Genomic DNA, 25,127 nt, shown 5'->3' with positions numbered 1-25,127 from the left:
CAGGTTTCTCTGGAGCAGCCAGTGCCATGTGGGCTCAGGTCCCGGGGACGGCGTGTAATGCGGTCAGTGATCCCAACCGGCTTTAGCACCATCTTAGTCTTGTAGCAACACTTGGTGCATTTACATTTGCTACTGGAAAGTCACAGTCACTGACTTCTGGCTGAAATGGCAGTAAAAGGCAGAGAAAAGGAACACACACAGTGCTTGTGCTTCAGGATTTGGTCTTGGCGACCTGAACCCACTAGGCTGTGGCAGGGCCCTCCGGTCCCGGGTTAGGCGTCCCTGGGCTGTCTGTGCAGAGAGAAGAGGAGAGGATGCTCCAGTGTCCGCACTGGCAGCTCAGAGGTCAGAGGGGGAGAGGTTTAAAGAGTAATTAAGACTTTGGTTTTCTAATTCTGTGCGGGTACAGTGTGAGATCACAGGCAGGAGTGTGTGAGTGAGAACTGCGTTTCCTGGCTCACCAAGGGCATGTTGCCACAAGTCTGGAGGCCTCACCCCTTTCTAGCTTAAGTGCAGGTGATGACACTGTCCTTGCCTGAGAGTCACAGGAGCTAGTGTCCACAGAAGCACGCTGCAGCGCAGAACGTGCTCTGACCGGGTGTGAGTGGGGAAACCAGAGGCTTTAGAAGCTCAGGGTCGATCCTTGACACTGCCAGGTTCCCATCCTGGCCAGAGCACGGACTCCGGAAACGTGCCTGATGGGGAGCCGTCGGCGGGTCTGGTTCTGTGGCGACTTTGGCTGCACAAGCAGGTGTGCTCTAGTCCTGCCCCGTGTTTGGTGCCAGACTGACGCTGGCTGCTGCCTTCTCTACCAGGGAGGGTCGATGCTGCAGGACCCTGAGACTCAGCAGCCTGTGAAGCAGGCCTTGGAGCCAGGCTTTTACTTGCGTTTTGTTTGTGTTTTCAATATCAGGTATGCCTCAGAACTAACTAGAGCTTTTGTGACATGCACATGCCAGGCCCCACCCAGACCTAGTCAATCCAAACTGCTGGGAATGCGGCCCGAGCATGTGTGAGGTGGGAAAGTGCCCCCAGCTGTTTCCGATGGCACTCAGTGCAAGGGCTGTGTCAGCCAGGGTCCACTCAGCAGAGGTGACTGCAGAAGGAAAGGTAGCAACTGCAGAAAGTAGCCGCCAGGTGCTGTGGGCGTGGGGTTGGAACTGTTAAAACAGAAGCTGGGAGAAAGGGTTAGAACTCAGACGGCTGAGCAGGGCACGTGGGCCAGCTGTGCTGGCAGCTTTGAGTTGGACGATGCAGAAGGGTGACTGAGAAACTAAGTTGGAATTTAACAACAGGCTCAAGGGCCATCAATGTTAAGACTCAAAAAAGGCCAGCCTTAATAATTCTTATTTACTGGGACCCTGCTTTGTGACTGCTTTGTGCCCTGGTACTCCTTACCCAGTGAGGGACAACAGCAGGCCTACAATCACGGTTACACCCCAGGTGGGGAAATGTGGTAAAATGATTGAAAGCTGTAGCTCCCCAGGGGTGGTCCGTAGACCTGGGAGATTGTTGAAAACCATTCCCTCGGAGCTGCTGGATCAGAAGTTCTAGGGAAGGTGGAGCCCAGCCTGCTGTTTTTAACAAGCCCCCTAGGTGATTCTGCTGCCCACTCATAGTCAGAGAGACACTGATTTTAATTCCAGGAGCGTAGGCTGTCAGACTTGATGCTGAATTGTAGGGATAGAAACTACTCTTGAGTAGTTGTCACAAAACCTTCTTAGTGCCGTCAAGTTCTGGTCGTGTGGAGCTAGGTACTAGGTTGTAGAACCCATGGGAACGCTGCCCGTTCCACAACTCCGGGTGAAGTATTCTAGGATGGTATAAAGGATGGGAAAATTGTTTTTACTTTATACCTTTATTTGGAATTAAACACAATTCTAGCATGATCACTTAGTAAAAATACTGTTTCTCTAGACAGACACCCCCAATTCATAGCTTTTAAAGTTTCATTTCTACCACATTGGGCACTGTATTCAGATGCCATCTGACCCGTGAGACCTCATGCATAGGAGACGTTAAGAAATGTCATCTCTGCACAGGGCTGTGGGGACTGTATGAGAGCACTCCATGGAGTCCTGGAGGTTGCCTGTGGTCCAGAAGACATAGGGGCCCCCAGGATGCACGAGGTGTCACCTGCACGGAATGTCGTCTACACTATCTCTGTTGGGAACAGAGCTTCTTAGTCAACCAGGGTCAGACTGTTAGGCCACATGCCCAGGGCCTAGAAGTGCTCTTGCCAGTGTCTGTCCTTCAAGATGGTGCCTGAAGAGGCAGTTGTTGCCAGGTTGCGTTCATGGTAGCATTTTACGGGCGTCCGAGGCCCTGCGGGCTCGTGGGCAGCCCAGACTTGGTTCCGAGGGAGGCAGGCTGAGGGATCGCTGGCACGTGTCAGGTGGGAAAGTGCCCTTTCTCCATCGGCTGTCTCCTAAGACTGAGAAATCCCTCAGGAGAGAGGCCATTTTCATTTTGCTTAACCAGCTCATTGGCTGTGTGTTGTGTTGGTTTTTATATTTTGAAGGTCACAGGAAAAGTCTGTGCCTCGGGGACCGTAGTCTCTCTTTCTGTGTGACACGATGCCGTGCTGCAGGCCTCGGCACAGTTAGTGATTGTTGTCATTAAATATTATCTGAGTAGTGTGAGGGTTAGATTGTTAGAAAGACGTCTGGCTGTTTGGGATGAAAAACAGCTGTATCGTTTGGCAGAGCCAGCCTAGGTTTTCTCTGCCCAAGGCACTGGAAACACCAGAGGAGAGATTCCCTAGAGAGCAGCCAGCAGAAGGCCCTGCAGGTGACTGGAGGTGGTCGCAGCAAGGGCTGCAGCGCAGCCTGGCAGAGGCCTCCGCAGCCACTCAGAGTGGGGCCTCTGTAAGCTGTGGGCACCTTGGTTTTCCCCGCCAGTTTACCCACGAAATCCCTGCAAGAGCCTCCTGGGGCCCATCTGTTGCCAAATGTGCGTTTCCCTGTCCTCCCCCCACCTCCCCCAGGTTCAAGACACCCACAGGGCAGGTCATCTGGGTCAGTGTGCTTGGCTTCTGGCCCAGGTGGGTCATGTGGGTCTACTCGCACCTTCTTCGCAAGGATTAGCTAGTGTCCTGTTCCTGTTGATCGAAAGTCCATCTTGATCATGCGTGCTGGGGTCTGTTTCTGGACTTTTGTTTTATTCCTCCGTGTGTGTCTTCACGCCCAGGCCTCCTATAATGTTATCACATCCCAGCGTGTGTCTTGTCTTTTCCGTGTGTTCTTGGCTGGTCTCGCATGTCTGTTTCCATGTGGATGTGAGGATCGACTTGTCTCGCTCCATAAGGAAACTCATTGGTGTTTTTACTGGGATTGCCCTATATTTGTAAATTAATGTAGGGAGAACTGACTTCTTGGTGATATCCACTCACCCTAACTAAAGACAAGGCATATCGTCACACAAACTTTTGTGTCTTTCGAGAATGTTTTGAAGTAAAGTTCTGCACATCTCTGGTTAAATGTATTTTGTTCCTCCATATGTTTTCTTCTTTCTTGCGGTTGTAAATGAGTTTTCTCTACCCTCTGTCTCCTAGGGGTAATTTTTTGTGTGTATGAAGATATTGGTTTCTATATGTTCATTTTTCTTCATGTGCCTTACTGGATGGGTTCTTTGGCTATTTGAATTGGCTTTATCATCAAGTCTCGATTTTTATAGCATCATGTAATTTGCAAATTGAGATCTTTCGCTTCTTTTCCCACTCTGCCTCTCTTGGGCTTCTGTAGCCTGACTGCCTTGGCAGTGCCTCTAGCACGATGTTAGGTCACTGAGGGGACAGCAGGCCTCCTTGCCGTTTCCATCTCACTGAAGTGCCTTCCCCGTTTCCCCGAAGTAAGATGCTGGCTTTATTCTAAAGTGTATACATATATTTTATCACATTAAGAAAGGATCATTTCCTGTTTTCTTGAGTATTTTCATCAAGAAAGGGTAGTGAAAGTTTGTCACAGACGTTTTCATCATCTGTAAATACAATCCTCTGGCTTTTCCCTTTAGGCCTATTACCATATGTAGTATACTCATGAAGTTTCTAATATTGACTCTACCTTGCATTTCTGGAATAAATCCCACTTAATCATGGTGCGTTATTTTCTTAATGTGTTAGATTTTGTTTGTTAACATTTTATATAATACTTTTACATTCATATTTTTAAGTGAAAAGATATACTTTTTACTCGTTCTTTTTGCAGACTCGAGCCTTACGCAGACCCTTACTATGACTATGAAATAGAGCGGTTCTGGCGTGGCGGACAGTACGAGAATTTCAGGGTGCAATACACAGAAACAGAACCGTACCACAATTATCGAGTAAGTAGGACGTAATGTGCAGAGCTGAACTTCACTGAGCCATTCCTTAAAATTGCCCTCTTTTCTTATTTGTCGGACTTTATGTGGGCTTAGTTGTGTCAGCGTAGTGTACTAACCCGCCCAATTGACTGTGGAGAACTGATTCAGATCCACAGATTAAATTTGTGGTGATTTGAGCAGACTTCCTTGGGTTTATTTGTGTTCTTGCTATAGGTTTTGGGTTTTTTTAATTAGGTTTGCTGATCGGGTTATTGACAAAAGTCTGCAGGGGAGTGTGTTCCACTCTCTTGAGCATATTACTTTTTCAGACTCCTTAATAATACCATTTATAATTGTGCTTAACCACTTAAGTCCGTTTCTGTGGGCCTCTACCAGCCAGGCCTTGTTTGTCTAATGGAGAATTGGTCTGTATTGATACTTCTCTGAGAGTTTACTGTATTTACAAATACATGTGCTTCAGCCTTTGAGTCCCTCATTTTAATGCTTTTAGGGTGATACGAAAAAGCTGCCACTAGGAAGAGATCAGTTAGAGGCAGTTTAATAGTGCTGTGACTTATGTGACAGCCATGTGTTTTTAGGACCAAAGGAAGGTGACTGCCCTGGGAGCCCATTAGTTGCTGAGATTCTAGAGACATGAAGACACTGGTTAACAATCTGTGCGCCTCTACCTGGTAGAGCAGATTCCTCACTGCAGTTGGGCTACAGGGCTGCAGGTGTCTCGTGCCAGGCAGGGCAGATTTGGAGGTAGCAGGCACCTGCTGGAATCCCTTTCCACCATGTTCCCCCACTATGTCCAAGGGGCAGGCCAGCATGAAGGTCAGGAGTGCACTTCATTTCCCTAAGGCCACCTAATGCCCGAAAACCATCAGTGTGCTGTGATTTGGACTTTATTCACTTTTAACTTTGAATATTACAGCAAATGAATGAATGAGAATAGAGCAGTAGTTCACAAAGGTGTTCAAGCATTGTGGTTAGAAAAACAAGAGCCACCATTTTGGGGTTTCCACCCCGTTCCAGACAGAGTGCTTTAGGTGCCCCGAGCCTGGGCCTGTGCGAGGCCTAGGTTGTCTGCACCCTTCACGTGAAGCGCTGAGGCCAGGGAGGCCCACGGCTCACATGCCAGAACCCGCAACCAGAAGTAGTGGTTGGAAGAGTTCACTCTTAGGTGGAGTTCCACCCTAGTTTGCCATCTAACCCATTTTTAAGGGGAAACTTTGAAACAAAATTAACACCAGAGATTGTTCCTAATCTTCATTGCCTTGCTCTTTTGCATTTTCTCTGTACTTTTCATTATAAGTGTTTAAATTGCAGCTGGTGTGTGTGTTTGGCTTTTCAACAAAGGAAAGGGAAAGGGAACGAGAGCGAGAGAACAGACAGCGAGAGCGCGAGCGGGAGCGGGAGCGAGACCGAGAGCGGGAACGCCGGCAGCGGGAGCGCGAGCGGGAGCGGGAGCGCGAGCGAGACAAGGAGCGGCAGCGGAGGAAAGAGGAGTGGGAGCGAGAGCGAGCCAAGCGGGACGAGAAGGACAGACAGCACAGAGACCGAGACAGGGAGAAAGAGCGGGAGAAGGAGAAGGAGAAGCCAAAGCCCCGCTCCCCGCAGCCACCAAGGTAGGCTCCCCAATACTGGGGTCCCTGCTGGGGTCCGGGAGGCCGGGGTGTGGGACCCTGAGAGGAGCGGGGCTTGGGGCTCTGCAGCAACGCTGTCTGGGCCTCGCTGGTCAGCAAGCACACCTGCTTCCCACAGCTCCAGCCCACGGTCCCAAAACCAGGTGCTGAAGAAATGCTGATGTGTGTTGATTCGTAGGTGCTGCCCTATCACGTGCCATGTGTGGTACAGGACATGCACTACGGACAGCGTATTGCTGGCCTAAATCAGGAAGGCCTGCATCCGGTTCCCCTGGGGCGTGGGAGAAGGGATTGGGAGCTGCAGGAGGTGCATGCTGCTGGCCACAGTGTGGCGCTCTAGCAGCTGGAATGCCGGCCCTTGAGTCTCCAGGTGGCCAGCTGGCCACTCCACTTAGCTTGTTCTCTATGTGGCGGCTTCCATGCTGCTTGCATGACAGCTGCCAGTTGGACTGCTGCAGTGGGCAGTGAGGGCATGCCCCACAGCAAAGGCCCAAGGTGTGGGGCAGGCTCTGGGGCTTCTCACAGCCCTTTTTCTTTATAAACATATTTAAATACTGGAGCAGGACAGGTGGTCCTCACTAGAAAATCGTAATACTCAATGAAGTTTTGTGTGTGTGTGTTTTACAGCTTTATTGAGATCTAATTGACAGACCATGCAATACACCCATTTCACATGTACAGATTCAGTGGTTTATAGCATATTCATAGACTTGTGGTGCCATCACCACAATTTTAAAACACTTTTGTCCCTCTGAAAGAAACCCCGTACCCATTAGCAGTCACTCCCTAGTTTCCCCCAAACACCCCACACACACACACCAAGCTCCTGGCCACCACTAATCAATCCACTTTTTGTCTCTATGGATTTGCTTATTGGGGACATTTCATATAGACGGAATCATATAATACATGGTCTTTTGTGATTGGTTCCTTTCACTTGACACAATGTTTTCCAGTGTTCATCCGTATTCTGGCATGTAGCAATACGTCGTGCCTTTTTATGGCCAAATAATAATAGTCCATTGTGTGGATATACAACATTTTGTTTAACCATCTATTGGTGGACATTTGGGTTGTTTCAACTTTTTTCAGCTCCTGGGTATGAGCATTCATGTACATTCAGGTTTATGTGTGAACAGACTTTTCATTTCTCTTGGGTAAACGCCTAGGGGTGGAATTTCTGGCTCATGTGGTAACTGTGCATAATCTTTTGAGGAACTGCTAGACTTTTCCAAAGCAGCTGCAACATTTTACATTTTCACCAGAAATGTGTGAGGGTTCCAGTTTCTTCCTCGTCCTTGCCAACACTTGTTATCCATCTTTTTGATTATAGCTGTCCTAGTGATTATGAAGTGGTACCTCATTGTAGTTTGATGTACTTTTCTCTGATAACTAAAGGTGTTGAACATCTTTTCATGTGCTTATTGGCCATGTGTATCTATTCTTTGGAAAAATGTCTATTCAGATCCTTTGCCCATTTTAAAATTTGGTAGTCTTCGTTATTGAGTTGTAAAATTTCTTTATATATTCTAGGTACAAGTCCCTTATCGGATATCGAGTTGCAAATACAGTCTCCATTCTGTGGGTTGTCCTGTCACTTTCTTGATGATATTCATCTTCCTTTTTTTTTTAAAGGGAAAGCCTCTTTTATTCCAGCTTTGTTTAGATATAACATTGTGTAAGTTTAAGACATATAATGTGATTATTTGATACATTTACGTTGTGAAACAAGTACCACAATAAAATTAGTTAACACTAACATCACCTCACATAATTACCTTGGTTGAGTGTGTGGTAATAAAAGATACACTCTCTTGGCAACTTTCAACTGTGCAGTTCAGTGTTATTGACTCCAGTCACCATGCTGCACTTTAGATCCCAGAACTTATTCACCTTATAACTGGAAATTTGTACCATTTGACCAATTTCTTCCTATTTCCCCCACCCTCTAGCAACCACCATTCTACTCTCTGTGAGTTTGGCTTTTTGGATTCCACATATAAGTGAGACTATACAGTGAGAACAGAGAGTCTTTGTCTGACTTATTTCACTTGGCATTAGTGCCCTTCATGTTGTCACAAATAATAGGATGTCGTTTTTCGTGGCTGAATAATATTCCATTGACTATATAGACCACATTTTCTTTATCCATTTACTCGTCAGTGGACACTTAGATTGTTTACATGTCTTAGCTATTGTGAATAATGCTGTAGTGAACATGGGAGGGCAGGTATCTCTTTAAGAGTGATTTCATTTCCTTTGGCTGTATACCTAGAAGTGGGATTGACTTGCTAAGTAGAGCATATGGTACTTTCATGTTTTTAAACTTCTTGAGGAACCTCAATACTTTTTCCACAGCTGCTGCACAAGTTTACATTCCCACCAGCAGTGCATCAGGGCTCCTCTTTCTCCACATCCTTGCCACCCCTTGTTATTTCTTGTTTTCTTGATAATAACCATCCTAACAGGGGTGAGGGAATATCTTATTGTGCTTTCGATTTGCATTTTCCTGATGATTAGTGATGTTGAGCATCTTTTCATATGTCTGCTGGTCATTTATATGTCATCTTTGGGAAACTAGTCAGATCTGCTGCCCATTTTTTGAGATTATTTGTTTGTTTGCTATTGAGTTATAGGAGTTCATTATATTTTTTTATATTAACCGTTTATCAGACATATGGTTTGCAAATATTTATTTTATCCCTTCTGTAGGTTGTCACTACGCATACAGGTCTCCCCACTCCTATCTTCCCACCCTGCTTTATTGTGCCTCATTCTCTTATCTGTTATCATCTTTGACCTTTTAGAATGTAAATCCCCTGGAGGGCCCTGTAGTCTCAGGGCTGGCACAGAGCAGACGCTCCTGAACTTGATGGAGCCATAAATGAGTTTGGGTTTGGTAGCAGCCTGCGTTTGTACCTTATGTGATACAAGTGAGTGCTGTAGCAATGGTAGAATTGCAGACTGAGTCCTGCAATCAGACCTAACTCAGTCTGCTTTCCAGATTCATAAAATGGCTCTGTTTTGATGTGTATCCAGATCTCTGGTCTTAAGCAGAGACACAAGAAAGACAGGCAAGTGAATGGCTAGGGCATCACTGCCCATGTAACTCCGTGGATTCCTGAATCACATTAGCAAGTGGTTTCCAAGTGTATTTACTCATATTTACTCAGGCTACCAGCCCTTCCCCAGCCCCTACTAACCTTGCTTGTTTCCGAGAAGCCAGGCAGCTCTTTCAAACCAAGTATCTGTATTTCCAGCGGAGGGAGCCAGGAGAGGGTTTTTAGACCCACAAGTGTACTTTTTAGAGGGCCTGTTGGAGGACAGCTGCACAGGTCGGTTGTGTTTCTCTGCTGGTTACTAACTTGTAGGACAGATGCCCATTTAGTCTCACTTGTACCTCCAGTGTTGCCTGCCCTCTTCTTCAAAGCAAAGTGCATAGGAATCCAAAAAGAGTGTTTTAAAAGTGGTGGCATGTATTGGCTTGGCCCCCAAGTAGCAGATTGCTGTGAACAGCCTCCAAATCCTATGTTTGCATAACTATAGACTCTCAAGCGAGGAAAGGATCAGTGATAACTCAGCTGCACTAGTCGTAGGTCAGGGATCAGGAAGCTTGACTAAGTTCTTCCTAAAATCACATGCACTTTTCTCACCAAACTGCGTGGGTCTGTTCTTCCCTGACCCCACCCTGGTTTCTGACCTCATTTGTTCCCTTCTTTTCCTCCACAGACTCTCAGTTATTCTCCTGTGGGCCTCCACCCCCCAGTACCTACTGCCATGGGGGGGGGCACTCGGCATCACTTGGTCTGGATTTAGCCTGTCTCATTAGTGCTAGGGAGTCTTGAACCCCATCTCTGATCCCCTGGCTGGATCCCTGCCAGCCCAGCTACCAGCCTGAGGGCTGAGGTTTCACCAGAACAGAATTTCCAGCATGGCCTCCTAGTTCCTTTCGTCAGCCAGAGCTGGCGTGACCACTTCAGGAGGTGGCTGAATTTCCCTCACATAATACCTTTGTATGATCTCCCTCTTACAGTAGAGCTTGTTTATTTAGCCTTCAACAGGTTTGGAATTTTTCATCACTAGCTGGATGAAAAGAACTTTTCTCACCTAAAATAGGAGGATGACATAACTATATCCAGAAAGAACCACTTAGGAAGCTTTTGTCTTCAGCCACCGTGTGAGGACAGACTCTGCACTGGGACTATTACTCGCAGGGCCCAGTGGATAGAAGTAGGAGTGGACGATGATAAACTAATGAAATATGGTGGTTCTTCTGTTTAATCTGCAGCCAATAAGAGCTTTAAGCCGAGACTCCCGTTCCTGGGAGACAGAGTCACAGGCCCAGCAGGCCAGCAGGAGACCAGGGCCCCCTTCTATCCCCGCCTGTCTGCCCTCTTTCCTGCCGTTCTCCCTCACTTCCCCCAGCTGTATGTACCTGTCTAGGACAGGTAATTGGTGAGCTGACTTCTGTCAAATCTCTACCTCAGGGACATCTCGGTTTTTCTGTACGTCTCCCAGGCTAGATGCAGTGTCCCTGTATTTAGAGATTGTGTCACTCTTCACCCAGGTTTTCCTTTTATAATTAGGCCTTTTGAGAACTTTTGCCTACTCCTGTACTGGGGCTATTTTTAAATAGAACAGAACCTTTTAACCAATTCTACATCGATGTAGATAGGGGGAAATCCCTTTTGTGAAACCTACTCTTTACAGCCAAGCCAGTGGGTGTGCTTTCTGGGTGGAGCTGAGGCAGGGAATTAGGATGTCCTTTGGCTTAGGTGAATTAATTTCATTCCATATATAAATAGTAACTGGGACCTTCCCTGGAGGTTATTGCTCAGACTACCTGTTATCTTTGAAGCTGTTGACTAAATATTCAGATGGGCGTTTGAGGTTTGATGGTGCCCCTTGGGGTTGAAATGGCAGGTTCCTCATTTCCTAGGAGAGTTGTTTAACCCTCATAAGGGAGAACTGGTTCCCATTCCTTTCCTCACACTCACTGAAGCCTGATTGTTTCCCACATGGGGTTCTCATCGCCGGGGGCTGCCATGCCCTGTGCCCTGGCTCTCAGCACAGGTGGTTGGTGGGCTGTCACTGCACCCTCAATGTGGCCCTGGCGTTGAAATGCCAACCCGCGAGCCTCCAGTTTGAGATGCACCAGGGGCCCCAGGGCAGGTGGGCAGCCAGCGAGCGTGCATAGCCTCTGCAGAGTGGTTGGTAACTGTCCCGGAAAGACTCGGAAGCACTGGCTTAGCCTTGTCCTTTGGGTCAGGGAGCAGCTGCGGTCAGGGAGGGAATAGCCGTGAACGTGCTGCATGCAGATGACTGCCCTCTGTGTCTCTGTCTGGCTCAGCCTCACCCTTGTGGCTGTGGCTGAGGCTGTGTGGCCTTCTGCCACTCTAGAGAGAAGGGTGACAATCACTCAGGTCTGCTCTGACTGCTCCCTGGGACTCTGCTGTCTTTTTTTTTGGGGGGGGGGATGTTAGCTTTCCCTCAGCTTTTGGTGACTGTTTCCCCTGCTGTTTTTTAGGCGTGGCTGCCTCTCCAGCCTTGCACAGCGCAGGGCTGGTCATCTCGGTTTCCTCTCTGCTTTGCCTCCAGCAGCCAGGGGTTCACCACCGCCTTTCAGTGCCATCCCATTGAGGTGCACGTCTCATCTGGTGGAGTTTATTGATTTCCTGAATTTGAATATTATGGGTTGGGATTGATTGTACCTAGACCCCCGTGGTGGAGTCTCACACCTTCGCTGAGCCTGAGTGTGTCAGATGACCACACCTGGCCTGCCCTCAGCAGTCACACAGGATGTGTGTAACCCAGGAAGCAGGATGGTGCTGTCCTGAGGCCCTGTGATGGGCAGGGCACCTCCCACTCCGCTCCTGGCTCTGTCATGATACTTACTGGTCCCTGATGAGCCAGAGTTAGAGCCTTACCACACAGGCTTGGCTCTCAAATAGTCACTGATATTTCTGTTAGTGCAAAAGGCACTCCCCTGAGACTTTAATAAACCTATTTTACCTTTATAATTGCTCATTCTAACGAGTCCTGGGCAGGGCTTAATTGCTTGGCTCAGAGAAAGTCATTTTGCCCAGGAAGAAAAAGTATATTCTGTTTAACTTCTTGACTCCTTACCCACTGAATTGTCCAGAAATTGCCCAACTGTTTGATAAAGATGAAGATAGTGGTGTCTCGTGTATTCAAGGCTAAGTGTAGACGTCTGATATGGGTCGGAATTGGGTAAGTACAGATGAAGACAAATACAGTCCTGAATCAGCAGCATTCTGGAGCCTGTTTGAGCCTTACTCTGTTTACAGTCATAGTTGTGTATTCGCTGTGGGGAACAAGGGTGGGAAGTGAAGAAATAAAGAACCTAAGGCAAGGTTCGTAGTCTTAGAAATTCCGAAAACGTATTTGAATGACAGGCCCTCACCTTGGAAAGGAAGTCTTGATGATACCTGCCCACCACTTGAAACAGTACAGATTATTTTTCTTTCTATTCATCCAGAAATTAAAATGTGAGTGGGATCATAAGTGTCACCTTTGTTAACAGTTACATTTCTCTCAGGTTTACTTTCTTGTTATTAAGTTCAGATATGTTTTCAAAACATGAGGATTAAAGTGATGGGTCTGTCATCTCTGAGTGCCCCTCTGGCTGGGGAAAGCCTATCCTGCCCCCCACTTTCTCAGGCCTCCCTTGGAAGGACTGCCGCCCGCAATGGCAACCCTTGTATAAGTCCACGGGCCCTTGGATCGCCCAGGGCCCTCCAGTCAGGGCCGGACTCTGGGCCCTGGAATTGGCAGGGTTCTGGGACTTGCTCTGGGCCTCGTTGATTCGGCATGCATTGCCATGTGCTGTAGGCCTTTTACTCGGTCCTGTGAGGGACGCGGAGTTGGGAAATACGAATAGGAAATACAAGTTAGGTCACATTCTTTCTTGTGTGTGGGTCCCTAAGACAGAGCCACACAGCGCAGCGGAGTTTGGAGGAGGGGTTACAGCCAGTGGGGTGGATCATAAAATGTAAGGATAGTCCTGGACAGGGAATGTGAAGGACTGCATTAGAGGTGGGCCTGCTTTAGGGAGGGTCGGTTACTGGGACTGTTTCTTCTGTAGCAGGCATGCCCTCGGGTGCGCTGGGGCAGGAGCCTCCTCCTCGCGCAGTGTGGAGCAGGGTGCACTTGGGGGCAGGAGAAACACACACACACACACACACACACACACACGTCCAGTAAGGGGGCGTGGCAGCCCCTAGCACACTCAGGACCCCTGTATGCAGTTCTGCTCAGTGCTAACGGAAGTGAGCAGAGTGTAATTCTCCACAAAGCTTCTCCGATGAAATAGCAGAGGAACTGCTGACAGGCTTCTCCAGACATGAGTGTGAGTGAGTTCAGTTAAGAGGAAATCCACGTGCTTCGAATTTCCTGTATCTTTTTTCCCCCTTTTCCTGTATCTTTATTACATGTTTAACCCTTTTGGTTTTAGAAGAACCTTCATCCTTTTTATCTTTTATTACCTTTGACCCCAAACCTGGCAGCCACCCAGGTCGGAGTTTCCAGACAAGCTCTGAGCACGTTGCATCATCGGCACTGACACCTCTGTGCTGATGTAAGATGTGAGCGTGTCCAGAGGTGACTCAGGAACGCTTTGTTGTGTTTTACTGTGACATTTTTCTTTGACAGTCATAGAACAGCTGCCCTCTGTCCCTTGGAGTCTCTCTGTGGCCTTGAACAAAGGACCGGGTACCGGGAGATAAGATTGTGTGGTAGCTGCGCCTAGGGAAGGCCACTTCCTCCGTCAGAGGTTACTAGAGGGTTTTTTCCCCCTGTATGTTTAGAAGTGTTTATGCAAATTCCAAACTGGTCAGCCAGCTCTTGATGTCAGTATTCCTGACTGAGGTCCTCTCTTACCAGCTATTTCCATTCAGTTGGGTTTTCTTCACGGTCACGTCTTCAACGTGTTAAGTGGCTCACCTGCACACAGGGCTTTAGTGGGTGGCAAGCCTGCTGTTTTCTGTTTGGGTGCAGTTGATCCCTATTTTTCCCGCCTCTCTTCAGGGGTGTTGTCATCCAGTGAGAGAAGGGCTTCAGCCTCAGGTATCTTGGGCTCTCAGAAAGCAGTACAGCCTGACTTCTCTACCATCGGCCCAAGGCACCGGCATGACCCCAGCCCCACAGCCCCTGCAGACCTGTCTGACCACCGGGGGACCTGGGTGGTCGGAGGTGCCAGCCTCACCAGGGTTTCCAGGGCACATCGGCCTAAGCCTTGTTCTTAGTTATTGTCCCTTCCTAACTGGTGTGTGTTTCATTTGCTGCTGTGCGCAGGACGGCTTCCGCTGTCCCTGGTGGTGCTGCATTTATAGACAGTTAAGGACTCATGTCCTCGACAGGGTGCCCTTTACAAGCCACTTTCCACTCCAGAGCCTGAGGTCAGTGGGCAGGGGCACCACCTTCTTTCACCTTTGAGGTTCCTGTAAGACATGAGGACATGTCACTAAACCAGTGATTAGTGTGCACTCGGCAACAGTCTTAAAAGATTTTCTTTGCAGAAATGGAAAAAAATTTTAAATAAACGTTTTCTTGTAATAATTTAAACCATGATGATTTAGGAAAGGTTGGAAGACTTCCGAAAGAATAAAGAAAAGTAAGGAAGAAAAGATGGCCTGGAGATGACTGCCGCTGTTAGAGCTTGGCCACACTCCCGCCCACATGTGTTTGAGGGTTGAGAGTGGGGATTTTGCCTCTTCCCCCACTTTTTCCCAATATCATATGAACATTTTTCCCAAATAGAATTTTTAATGAATTTGTTATTGATTGTTAATTTAGTCATTTTTTTCCATAACATCTGCCATTAAAATAGCTGATGTAAGTTCTGCATCCCAGTCTAAAACCGTTTCTTCCTGGTTCGGGTCCCCCATGTCGGGGGAGAGAAACCAACTGGGACTCCGCTCATTCATCTTTGACTCTGGTGGTTTGCGGAGTGACTCGTGAACACAGAGTGATCCTTAAACTTACTTCATTCTTGTGCCAACTGCATGATTTGCTGTATCCAGGTATCACCTGTACTATTCATTCATATATTTTTTAATTTCACTTTTTTATCAATTTTATTGGGGAATATTGGGGGACAGTGTGTTTCTCCAGGGCCCATCAGCTCCAAGTCGTTTTCCTTCAATCTAGTTGTACAGAGCGCAACTCAGCTCCAAGTCTAGTCGCCGTTTTCAGTCTTTAGTTGCAGGGGGCGCAGCCCACCATCCCACACGGGAATTGACCGGCAACCTTGTTGTTGAGAAATCACACTCTAACCAACTGAGCCATCTGGCCGCCCCTCCGGAAGCTCAGCGGCAGCTCATTGTCTTCAATCTAGCTGTGGAGGGCGCAGCTCCCTGGCCCATATGGGAATCGAACTGGCAACCCTGTTGCTCAGAGCTCACTTTCTAACCAGCTGAGGCCATCCAGCCGCCCTATTTTCACTTTTTAAACTGGGGTCACTGCCAGGCCTGGTACTGGCCCTAAAGAGGGAAAGTGGTGCCAGCTGTTGGCTCCATCTGTGTAGGGCTGACTCTGGGGGTGATGGCAGAGTTCAGGCCCTCCCCTGGCACAAGACCAGAGAATGAGAGACTAGGGACACCTCCAGGCCTGTTAAAGGAGCCAGCTCATTTGGAAACCCATAGTCTCCAGAGTTAGTGAGAGATTCTTTCTGATAAGGAAGCGTTGACTCTTAAAAGCTTATGGAGGCCTACGTTGGCCACCTCTCTGTGGCCTCAATTGGTTTTCTTTTCCAGCTATGATGAGGACAGAGTACAGCGTCTTTTCTCCTTTTCCATCACGACAGCAAGAACTTTCAGTAAGGTCATGGCTGCTTCATGAATCAATCCCTTGATTTCCATCTGTTTCTCTCTCCCTCTGTTCCCGGAGAGTGAGTCCTCCTCGGCGCCATGTCCAGGTTCTTGGCGTCTTGAGCAAAGAACTGAACGAGACACAGAAATAAAGTGGTGAAAGAGCAGTTTATTAGAAGAGACAGTACACTTCGAAGAAATAGAAGCAAACCCGAGCAGTAGAGAATGGCTCAAGGGCCCAAGGTGACATTATTAGGAGAAAAAGTGCGCTCCAAAGAGTTTGGAGCGGGCCGAGCAAAAGAAGAGGCTCAAAAGGCAAAAAGGCCCAAAGGGACAAGGGCCCGGGCTGAAAAAGAGCCTGACTGGCGAGGACTTGGGTTTTTTATCCTTTTTTTTTTTCTCTAGAATGGGCTCTTTCTTTCTGGGCAGTGGGACCACTTGATTGACACCTGTGATTGGCAGGAGGCTATTTATTACCTCATCTTTTTAGACTGTGCAGGTGTGAGTGGCCCGTTTAACCTAGTTGGGTATCTTGTACTCATTTGTTTACAATGAAAAGGAGAATTTTGGACAGAGGGGAGGTCTTTTGGGCGGTAATGCAGAGACCCGATGCCTATATCTAACTGCCTGCCTGGTTTTCTCCTTGAGAGACGTGATCCCCATAAAATCTCTATGGGAAATTGAGGGACAGGAGGTCTGTGTTTCTGTATCTGCTTCCTGCTGGGCAGGGGCGTAGAGCTGTCCCTACCTATTGGGGGATTCACGGAATTCTCCCCCTATCTGACCTCAGATGAGAGGACGGGGTCTCGAGATCCGAGACCCGCCTGGCTTCTTTGGTTGGGGCTGGCAATCTTGCTGGGGTGTCCTCTGTATCACCAAGGCCCCGGAATGAGGAAAAATAGCTTTTAATTAATAAATCCGTTAGCTCTATAGAGCCTGTGGCCATTCAACCAGTCAGTCATTCAGGTGGCATCAGTTGTCCAGGAGCTGGGCCCAGAATGGGTTGGAAAGAACATTAGGCTTCAGTGATTACAGTCAACAAATATGCTGGCCTGGGGGGTCCGGCATGGCCTGGGGGATGTTGGGAAGTCACAGGCTTTTAAGTCTTTATCGGAGAGACATCCAAGGAGCAATCTTTAGTGTAGGTTCAGAAACTGATTAGAAGAGTAATCAAAGCCAGGGGCTAAGGAGCTAAGAAACTAGGGAAAGGGAGACTTAAAATTTCTAAAGTGAGGTGGCTCTCCCATATCACCTGTTAGAAGGGCTGCAGGTTGACAAAACTGGGCCACTTTGATGACTAATGAAAGACCTGGTGACCAAGGTGTTCCATTTCCTGTTGCATTTTAGGTTGAGAATAACACAGGAAGTATAAAGGTGAAAGCTTTTCCCGGATGGCCTGTGGCAGGCTGGAACCATCAGACAGGTTTCACTTCCTTCCTGGATTACTTTTCCAGGAGGACACGTTTATGAGCTTATGTGGCAATAGCTATAGGGGTTTGGGCTGAGGTAACAAGGATTTTATCCCTCAATTTAGTGTGTCCTTAGGGCAGTTTTAATGTTGGGTGTTGCTCCTGGTATACGACTCTTGGCAAATAGTAGGCATGGAACTTGCTAGTGGGCAGATTGAACAGTTCTGAAAATATCAACAGGCAATGGTTTTTATGTTAATTATCTAATATAACTAGATGCTGGTCACAGTAAAACCAGGTATAAGCCAAGATGCTGAGATGCTGGTGGTGGAGAATTCAAATAACTGAAAATCTCCAAAAAGTCAGGACCTTTTTTGAAGAAAACTGTTATCCTTTGCTTACACCCATAAAAGAAGACATGAATAAATGGCAAGATTCTGTTAATAAGTTTAATAACATTGTAATCTAAAGCCCAGTGGGACTGGGGGAGCAGGGCCTGCCTGTGTTGCTGAAGTTCTTCCGTGGGTAAAGATAGGTAGGATTACCAAGTAATCTTTGAAAATGAAGAGCAGCAGGCACTTTAACTACAGATGCACCTCGACTTACAATGGGGTTACGTCCCGATAAACCTACTGTAAGTTGAAAATGCATTTAATGCAACTAACCTACCGAGCCTCATAGCTTAGCCTAGCCTGCCTTAAGCGTGTTCAGAACACATTAAGTTAGCCTACAGTTGGGCAAAATCATCTAACACAGTGAATACACTAGAGTATCCATTGTTGGCCCTCGTGATCGTGGGTCATTGCCGCTGCCCAGCATCACGAGAGAACATTGCACCAAATATCACTAGCCTGGGGAAAAAAATCAAAATTCAAAGTACAGTTTCTACTGAATGTATATTACTTTCGCATCGTCGTGAACTTGAATCATAATTCAAACCATTGTAATTGGGGGACCGTCTGTCTATATGTTGGGGACCTATTTGCAGATATGATTCTACAATGAGAGAATGATTAACAGGAGAGCACAACCTTTGAGCACTCCCCCCTCAGAATAATTATATACATCAAAGGTGACATCTCATCATAAACCATTTGGGAAAGAAGCTGGTTAGTCAGTATTGCGGGGAAAAAACTCTAGATCAACTAGAAGGAAAATGCAAGTGAATATGACTTAGAATGGAGAAGGGCTCTGCAAGCATAAAAGAAAACTATACGAGAAAAGGAAAAGAAATTGATTTGACGATTTATGCTCTGTGTGTCAAACAGCACCACAAAACTATAAAAAGCAACTAGCCTGGGAAATGGTTCCAATCCTTCAAAATATAAGAGCTTACTAGAAAACTGGCCAAGAACAAGGCAGACGACCAGAACTCACAGGCGCCAGGAGGCCCAGAGGACACAGCCCTCCAGCCATTGGAGGTACAGCTCAAAACAAACAGGAGCCCGTTTCTGTGTGTGCAGTTGCCAGGATTTGGGGTTTTTGTCTGGTGGTGCTTGTGGTATTTCACTGGTAACACAGGAGCCCAGCATTGTGGACAATGAGGTCAAATGGGCACCTCCCACTGCAGGACGAGTATAAATTGGTTTCACCTTTGGGGAAAATGTTTGACAATACACCAAGGACCTGTAAACGCCTCTCCTTTGACCCAGTGGTTCCACTTCTTAGGAATTTCTCCTTAAATAAACAAGATGTCCATAAGATTTATATATAAAGGGTCATTTGAATGTTGTTTGTATTTTTTTTTTAAGTTAGAAACAGCTAACAGTGTAGAAATATTCAGATTATGTAACACCTGAGTGAATTGTCACACAATCAAGAAATGGACGATGTGGGAAGACATGCGCCCACTGCCGGCTGAGCAGTGACAGGCAGGTCCCAGCTGTGGTTTGAGTGAGTGTGAACTCACATGCGAGTATGCATCGTGGAGAAGAGAAGAGGCGGAAAGAAAATACAGAAATGCTAAACGTTGGCTGTCCCTGGGGAGCGAGATAACAGGATTTTTATTTCCTTGTCTTTCTATATTTTCCAAAAATTTTCCAATGAACTTATGTAATTTTTTTAAATAAGAAAAATAAAATCATGGGCAGCCGGTTAGCTCAGTTGGCTCTTAACAAGGTTGCTGATTCAATCCCCACATGGGCCACTGTGAGCTGCGCCCTCCACAACTAGATTGAAACAACTAGTTGACTTGGAGCTGTTGGGTCCTGGAAAAACACACTTAACATAAATAAAAGTTTAAAAACAAAATCACAGGGCCAGCAGATTCCATCATATTAGACTGTTGGTAATGGTTCTGGGACTCTGCGCATGAGCTCACACTTAAGTGGGGATGTTTAGGTTTGTGGGTATTTCTTCAGGACTAGGGGCACCGGCTTGGTGCTGAGCCGTCTCCCAAGGGCTACTGAGACTCCTGCTCCCACTTTCTCTCCACCCGGGGCAGGGGTGAGCGGGCTCCCACTGTCAGGACTTGGTGACCACCACCTCCCTCCCCTCCGGGTTCTCCAGTGCAATGTGTGGTTTTCACGTTTAGGCCTTGATTCATTTACAGTTAGTCTCATCTGTTCACCTGTAATCAGCACTTCCTTGCCCAGCCAGGATTTGAGAGGAATTGCCATCGAGCCTGGCAGATTCTCCTCTCACTAGCCCACCAGCCCTCAGTCTGGACACTTGCAGTTAATGGCTATTGTATAGGAGCACCTGTGACTTTCTCTGGGCCTCTCTCTTCTCTCTCTCTCTGCGGTTTTAATCAGATGTTCTCTGGGCGAATTAAACCAGTCCACTTAAACCAAGGTCAGAACAAAGGAAATGTTTGAAACGTTTGATAATTCGCAAAATTTCTAATGCATTTGACAACAAAAAATACTTCATTACCCTTTCATTTCCTAAGTATTATGCACCTACTGTGTGCCAGCTCTAGAGAAAATATGTTAGGTGAGGCCAACTCCATCCCTGTCCTTCCCAGAGCTTGCAGTGTAGTGAGGAAGATAGGAATTCAATAAATTATTACACCCAAAACAGGAAACACCAATATGGTTAGGGTACCGTGAAGGGGAAAGATGAATCTTCCCCTGAAAAAGACACGTGTGCGTGGAAACCACTTATGGAGAGAGCTCTGCTTGTCTTGTTCAAGATAAGTTTTGTAGTAGGTGGAATGTCTGCTACCTCTTTTGATGACACTTTATTGTTCAGACATTCCTCAAATAAGCCAATTATGTCATCATCTCACTTCTCAAGTTTCTTTCACCAAATAGCAATACTGTCATATGGAAGGTGGCCCAGGAATTGCTAACACCTCTGTGATTTTAGCCGGCAAGCTGAGCCACCAAAGAAGGAGACGGCCTCCACCGGGCCACAGGTGAAGCGAGCAGACGAATGGAAGGACCCTTGGCGACGGTCTAAGTCTCCCAAGAAGAAACTCGGGTTATCAGTCTCCCCTAGCCGAGCACGAAGGCGTCGCAAAACATCAGCCTCATCAGCCTCTGCCTCCAATTCCTCCAGGTAAGGAGGCCAGTTAGTGCGAGTGGCTGTTCATAAATACCACCGGGGTGATATGCCCTTGTTGCCTGGGGACAAGTCAGTAACGAAGTGGGCGTTTGAGGTGTAGCCGAGACTTACTGAGCAATTGTGAGTGCTGGAGCGTCAGCAGCAAGACTGCTGCTGAGAACCTTGGTACGTCTGCACATGTGAAGATCAGCTAGGATGTGGGGGACCCAGAGAACCCAGACCTGGCCAGTGAGCCGAGGTGGGGGGTGGTCAGCAAGGGAAGAAAGCTTGCCTGAGTCACCCTGGGAGATGCCGTGAGGAGTGACCGGCAGCCTCACTCTCTAGACAGTCCATCTGTTTCTCCTGCAAGTTGGGGTTAACGGCTCTGAAACTTGTGTGTACAGCTCTGAACAAACAAGTGAAGTCATGGATGGTGAGAGCTGGGTATCTCCATTAGAGAAAGGCATTACAGATCAGAAATGGGGCAGCCAGGGGAGTCAGGGTGTTAGGTGGGGACTGGAGGTCCAAGTGTGGATTCAGGGTTCACTACATGCACAAATGGACAGATGTAGAAAAACTCATGCACATGTGTGTGGTTAGATGCTCCCCTGCACACAGGCACACATGTCCTGGCTCCGTCCACTGGCCTGGGAGCTGTCACAACAACACAGACACCTGGCACTCAGGTCTTGGTTTCTAAATACCACTGCCACCAGAGGGGGGTGGGACTGCAGCATGTCCCCAAAGGTGTGTGGAGGATGGGTGTGTGTGTCAGTGTGTGGGGTGCATCTGGGGGGCTGGGGGGGTGGCAAGGGGTCTGAGTGTAGCCATGTCATCAGTGTTCACACCTGAGGCCCAGCACCAGTAGGCGGGGGGGGGGGGGTCGTTAGGAAGACCCAGACCCAGCCTCTCCTCTCTTCCCCTCGGCTCTCTAGGTCATCTTCACGGTCCTCGTCCTACTCGGGCTCTGGCTCGTCCCGGTCGCGGTCCCGGTCCTCATCCTACAGCTCCTACTCCAGCCGGTCTTCCAGACACAGCTCGTTCTCAGGCAGCCGGTCCAGGTACGTCCCCAGGGTCGGTGGGCGCAGTGAACGGGCACCTGGGTGTGGCCCATGTGATGGCAGGTCTCTGCGGACAGTGTTCTTCCAGATACTGTTGTCAGAACAGTCTCACTAAGTTACCTGTGTCATGGTAAATTTTGAAGACTGCACGGCAGGGTGCCAACCAGCTAACAAACTGCGGGTGCGTGTTAGGAGACGGTTCAGAAACAGCACCTACGCTGGCCTGGTTTTTGGATGTGCTAGAATCCGAAGGCAACACACACACCCACAGAGACCCACATACACACTCTCCACACACACAAGTCTTTGGGAAGCATATCACCAGATGTTTTGAGAATAAACGGACCAGTTCATCTTGCAGTTGTCTGTCGCCCCGCAGTGGCGCCCCTTCCTGGCAGCCAGTCTTACTTTAGGACAGTTGTAGAAAGAATTAGAACAGCATTAGATCATGGAAGCTATTGAATTGACTCTGAAGTTAACATTTTAAGTGGGCTGTGGAGCAAACAAAATAGGTGATAGGTGGGACCTGTTTTCCATGAATGTTGAATCTTGTGCAGAGCCATAGCCTTGAAAAAAAAAGCAGACATTTATCTAAGGGAGTCTAGAGGGTCAGCTGTGAGCCCTGGGGCCTCACAACCTTCCTGCCGGGAGTTAAGCAGTACGCAGGGGGTATAAAAGGGCTGCCAGTCATGGGTAGTCATGGCGTGCTGCCTGTAGAAGGTGACGTGGAAGACAGAAAAGACATTGATCAGAGAGAGTATCAACAATGGGTGAGACCTCGTATGTGGCTTCATTTAAGAAACAAGGCTGTGAGCTGTGGGGAGATGCCTGTGGCCAAGCTGGAAAATTGGGAAGTTTGGGAAATCACAGTGTTATGAGGTTACCACCGTGTTTCCTGTGCATGTGCTGTTGACCCTTGAGAGACCGGGAAGAAAGCCCCATGGCATTGTAGTCTCTGAGATCAGGGACAGCCCTGGTGCCGCTGTGACAGGGACCAAGGTTACAAACAGCCAGAGAGACACCCGGTGTCAGCCCGGCAGGCTTGCCAGGCCCTTCTCGCTGAGTAAGGCATGGTGGGGGCGTCAGCAGCAAGCAGGAGAGAGTCAGCAGGAACCCAGCTGCCCTTCCAGGAGGTGGACCCCAAGAAGGATGCTTGGCCTCCTCGTCACCCAGTTCTAAAGAAACTCGACTCAGGACCCAGCCTCGCGTCCCAAACCAGTTTGTTCACCTCGTAAGCTGCAGACTATTTCCTGTTTGGACGTGAACCGCTTAGCCATTGTCACAAAATTAGGTGCACTTTCTTCACCACTTAACCTTCCAGTGGCTTATATTTATACTGTGCTGACGTGGGCCTAGGCCCCGTGGCAGTGTCCTTCCCTCAGCAGACCTCTTCCCCACCTCCACGCCTTGGCCTGCTCCTGGGCAGACCCACGCCGTCCCTGAGGACATGAGTGGACTGTGTCCTACAGCACCCACGTGGGCTTTGGCTCTGCAGCGGCCTTCTGAGGGATGGGTGTGGGGCCAAGGGGACCCACACGGGGCTGCAGTGTCACGCAAGCTTCTTGGAAGGGAACCTGGCATTCCTTTGTGTCCTGTGGGCCGCCCAGCAAGAGCAGCGACTGTGAGGACAGGAGGAGAAACGGGCGTTCCTCCTGTACAGCTCTGTCTTCATCCATCACAGCGCGTGTGACTACCGGAGTCTGTGCTTAGCTGTTGGTGTTGCCTGGCTGAAAATGTCGGGAATCTCACATAACAGTTTCTAAGTAGGGAAAAGATGAGCAAACCCATGAGCCTTTTAAAGGGTTGCCTCCTGTGTGACGTCGTGTGAATCCTGGGACAGTGGGGCCAGCAGCCTGGCCAGGCCCTGCCTCCGTGAACTCCTCCAGGCCCAGTGCCCCCTTCCTGGCTCTTTGTCCACCCTACTGACACCTGCAGCTTGTATCCACATTGAGCTCATCACAATGTCCTTCAGCTGGCACACGCCCCAGGCCAGGTCAGCCTCTACCTCAGCACTGTCACCTCTACTCGCGGTCCTGTGCTGCCGGCCAACTCGGGGCCACCCTCACCGCCCCCACCTTGCAGGCACCTGGGTCTCAGGTGCCCTGCTTGGCCTTCCATGTTGCCCATGCTTTCATGGCCCGGTCAGGCTGTGTGTCTCCTTGTTGGGGTTTCATAGCATGGACAGCAGAGCCTGTGCCGTCCCATCCTGCCCACACGGTTCCCAGGGCCTCAGGAGGACTCACCAGCATGCTTACTATCTGTCCTCAGCACTCTCCTCTCTTCTCTGGCCGTGTGTTTTACAGAACAACCCAGAACTGTCTGAAACCCATTTTACATTTGACGCAAACCGGTGGAAACAAGTGGCCTTCTCTGAATCTGGGGTGGCATCTCCTGTGTGCTCAGGCTCGGACCACAGCATCATTGCGCTCCCTCCTCATGCCTCTGTTTATTCCATAGGTCCCGGTCCTTTTCCTCATCCCCGTCCCCATCTCCAACGCCTTCCCCACACAGACCTTCTGTCAGAACCAAGGGGGAGCCAGCTCCGCCTCCCGGGAAAGCAGGGTAAGTGCCCAGTGGTCAGATCAGGCTGGCAGCCTGTAGCCTTCTCCCTCCCTCTCATCATGTCTATGGAGAAGCCCCATGAGAACTGGAGACGGGACCCCTGGAGGTGGGCAGAGCGCAGGGAATCGGGCTCTGGAGGCTGCAGGGTGCAGGCTTGGCCTCTCACTTCCCAGCGTGCGGACCTCGGGGCCATATGCCACATATCTGCTCCAGCACGGAGCGTGGTGATGACGCTCCTTGGGGTTCAGAGCGAGCACAGCACAGGCCCCTGGCTCCGCTCTTACTGGGCAGGAGATGGGGGTGGGGGGTCCCACCTCATTCTGCCCTGGGGTTCTGTCTGCAATGTTTGGGAAGGAGCAGCTGCCAGGCTCTGCCTCACCTTCACCTTCTTTGCTGCTCCTGGAGTTGGTCACATTGACCCTTCTCAGTAGATGTGACTGATGGGAAAAGTTTGAAATACCTAGAACTGTTTACACCAACAGCACAGCACTTAACCTGCAGTGTCTCAGCCAGGCACTTCATCCTGCCACCTGAGGGGCAGGGCAGCCTATGGGCACACTGGACGCCTGTCCCTGCCACTATCGCAGGCCCTGTTTTCTGACTTGTTCTTACAGGTTGTTACTTGTTTAGCAGTAGATAGCCCCAAAACCAGTGCATGGCAGGCACTGAAAAGCTCTGTCCTATAGATTTTTCATCCTGAACAGTGTGAGATAATAAGGCCTCAGAAATATTGAGGGAATCCGGAGCAGCTCACTTTTTTATATGAATGGTATGGAGGTATAATTTACATCCAGTGCACCGCATCTATCTAAATTGTACCATTCAGTGAGT

General features: G+C 48.6%; 1 protein-coding gene across 2 annotated transcripts in view; it reads left to right on the top strand.

Moving 5' to 3' along the window:
• Nucleotides 1-25,127, top strand: part of ZC3H18 (zinc finger CCCH-type containing 18) — a 59,642-nt gene that overhangs the window by 27,843 nt on the left and 6,672 nt on the right. For both annotated transcript variants that reach the window (XM_019742696.2, XM_019742695.2), the window contains 5 exons: nt 4,206-4,323; nt 5,665-5,933; nt 20,497-20,688; nt 21,609-21,734; nt 24,192-24,296. In XM_019742696.2, coding sequence (XP_019598255.2) covers nt 4,206-4,323; nt 5,665-5,933; nt 20,497-20,688; nt 21,609-21,734; nt 24,192-24,296 — 810 coding nt within the window. The remainder of the gene's footprint in view (nt 1-4,205; nt 4,324-5,664; nt 5,934-20,496; nt 20,689-21,608; nt 21,735-24,191; nt 24,297-25,127) is intronic.

This window comes from Rhinolophus sinicus, linkage group LG11 (genome assembly GCF_036562045.2).
Source record: "Rhinolophus sinicus isolate RSC01 linkage group LG11, ASM3656204v1, whole genome shotgun sequence".
NCBI lineage: Eukaryota > Metazoa > Chordata > Mammalia > Chiroptera > Rhinolophidae > Rhinolophus > Rhinolophus sinicus.
This window is presented reverse-complemented; position numbering and strand designations above follow the sequence as displayed.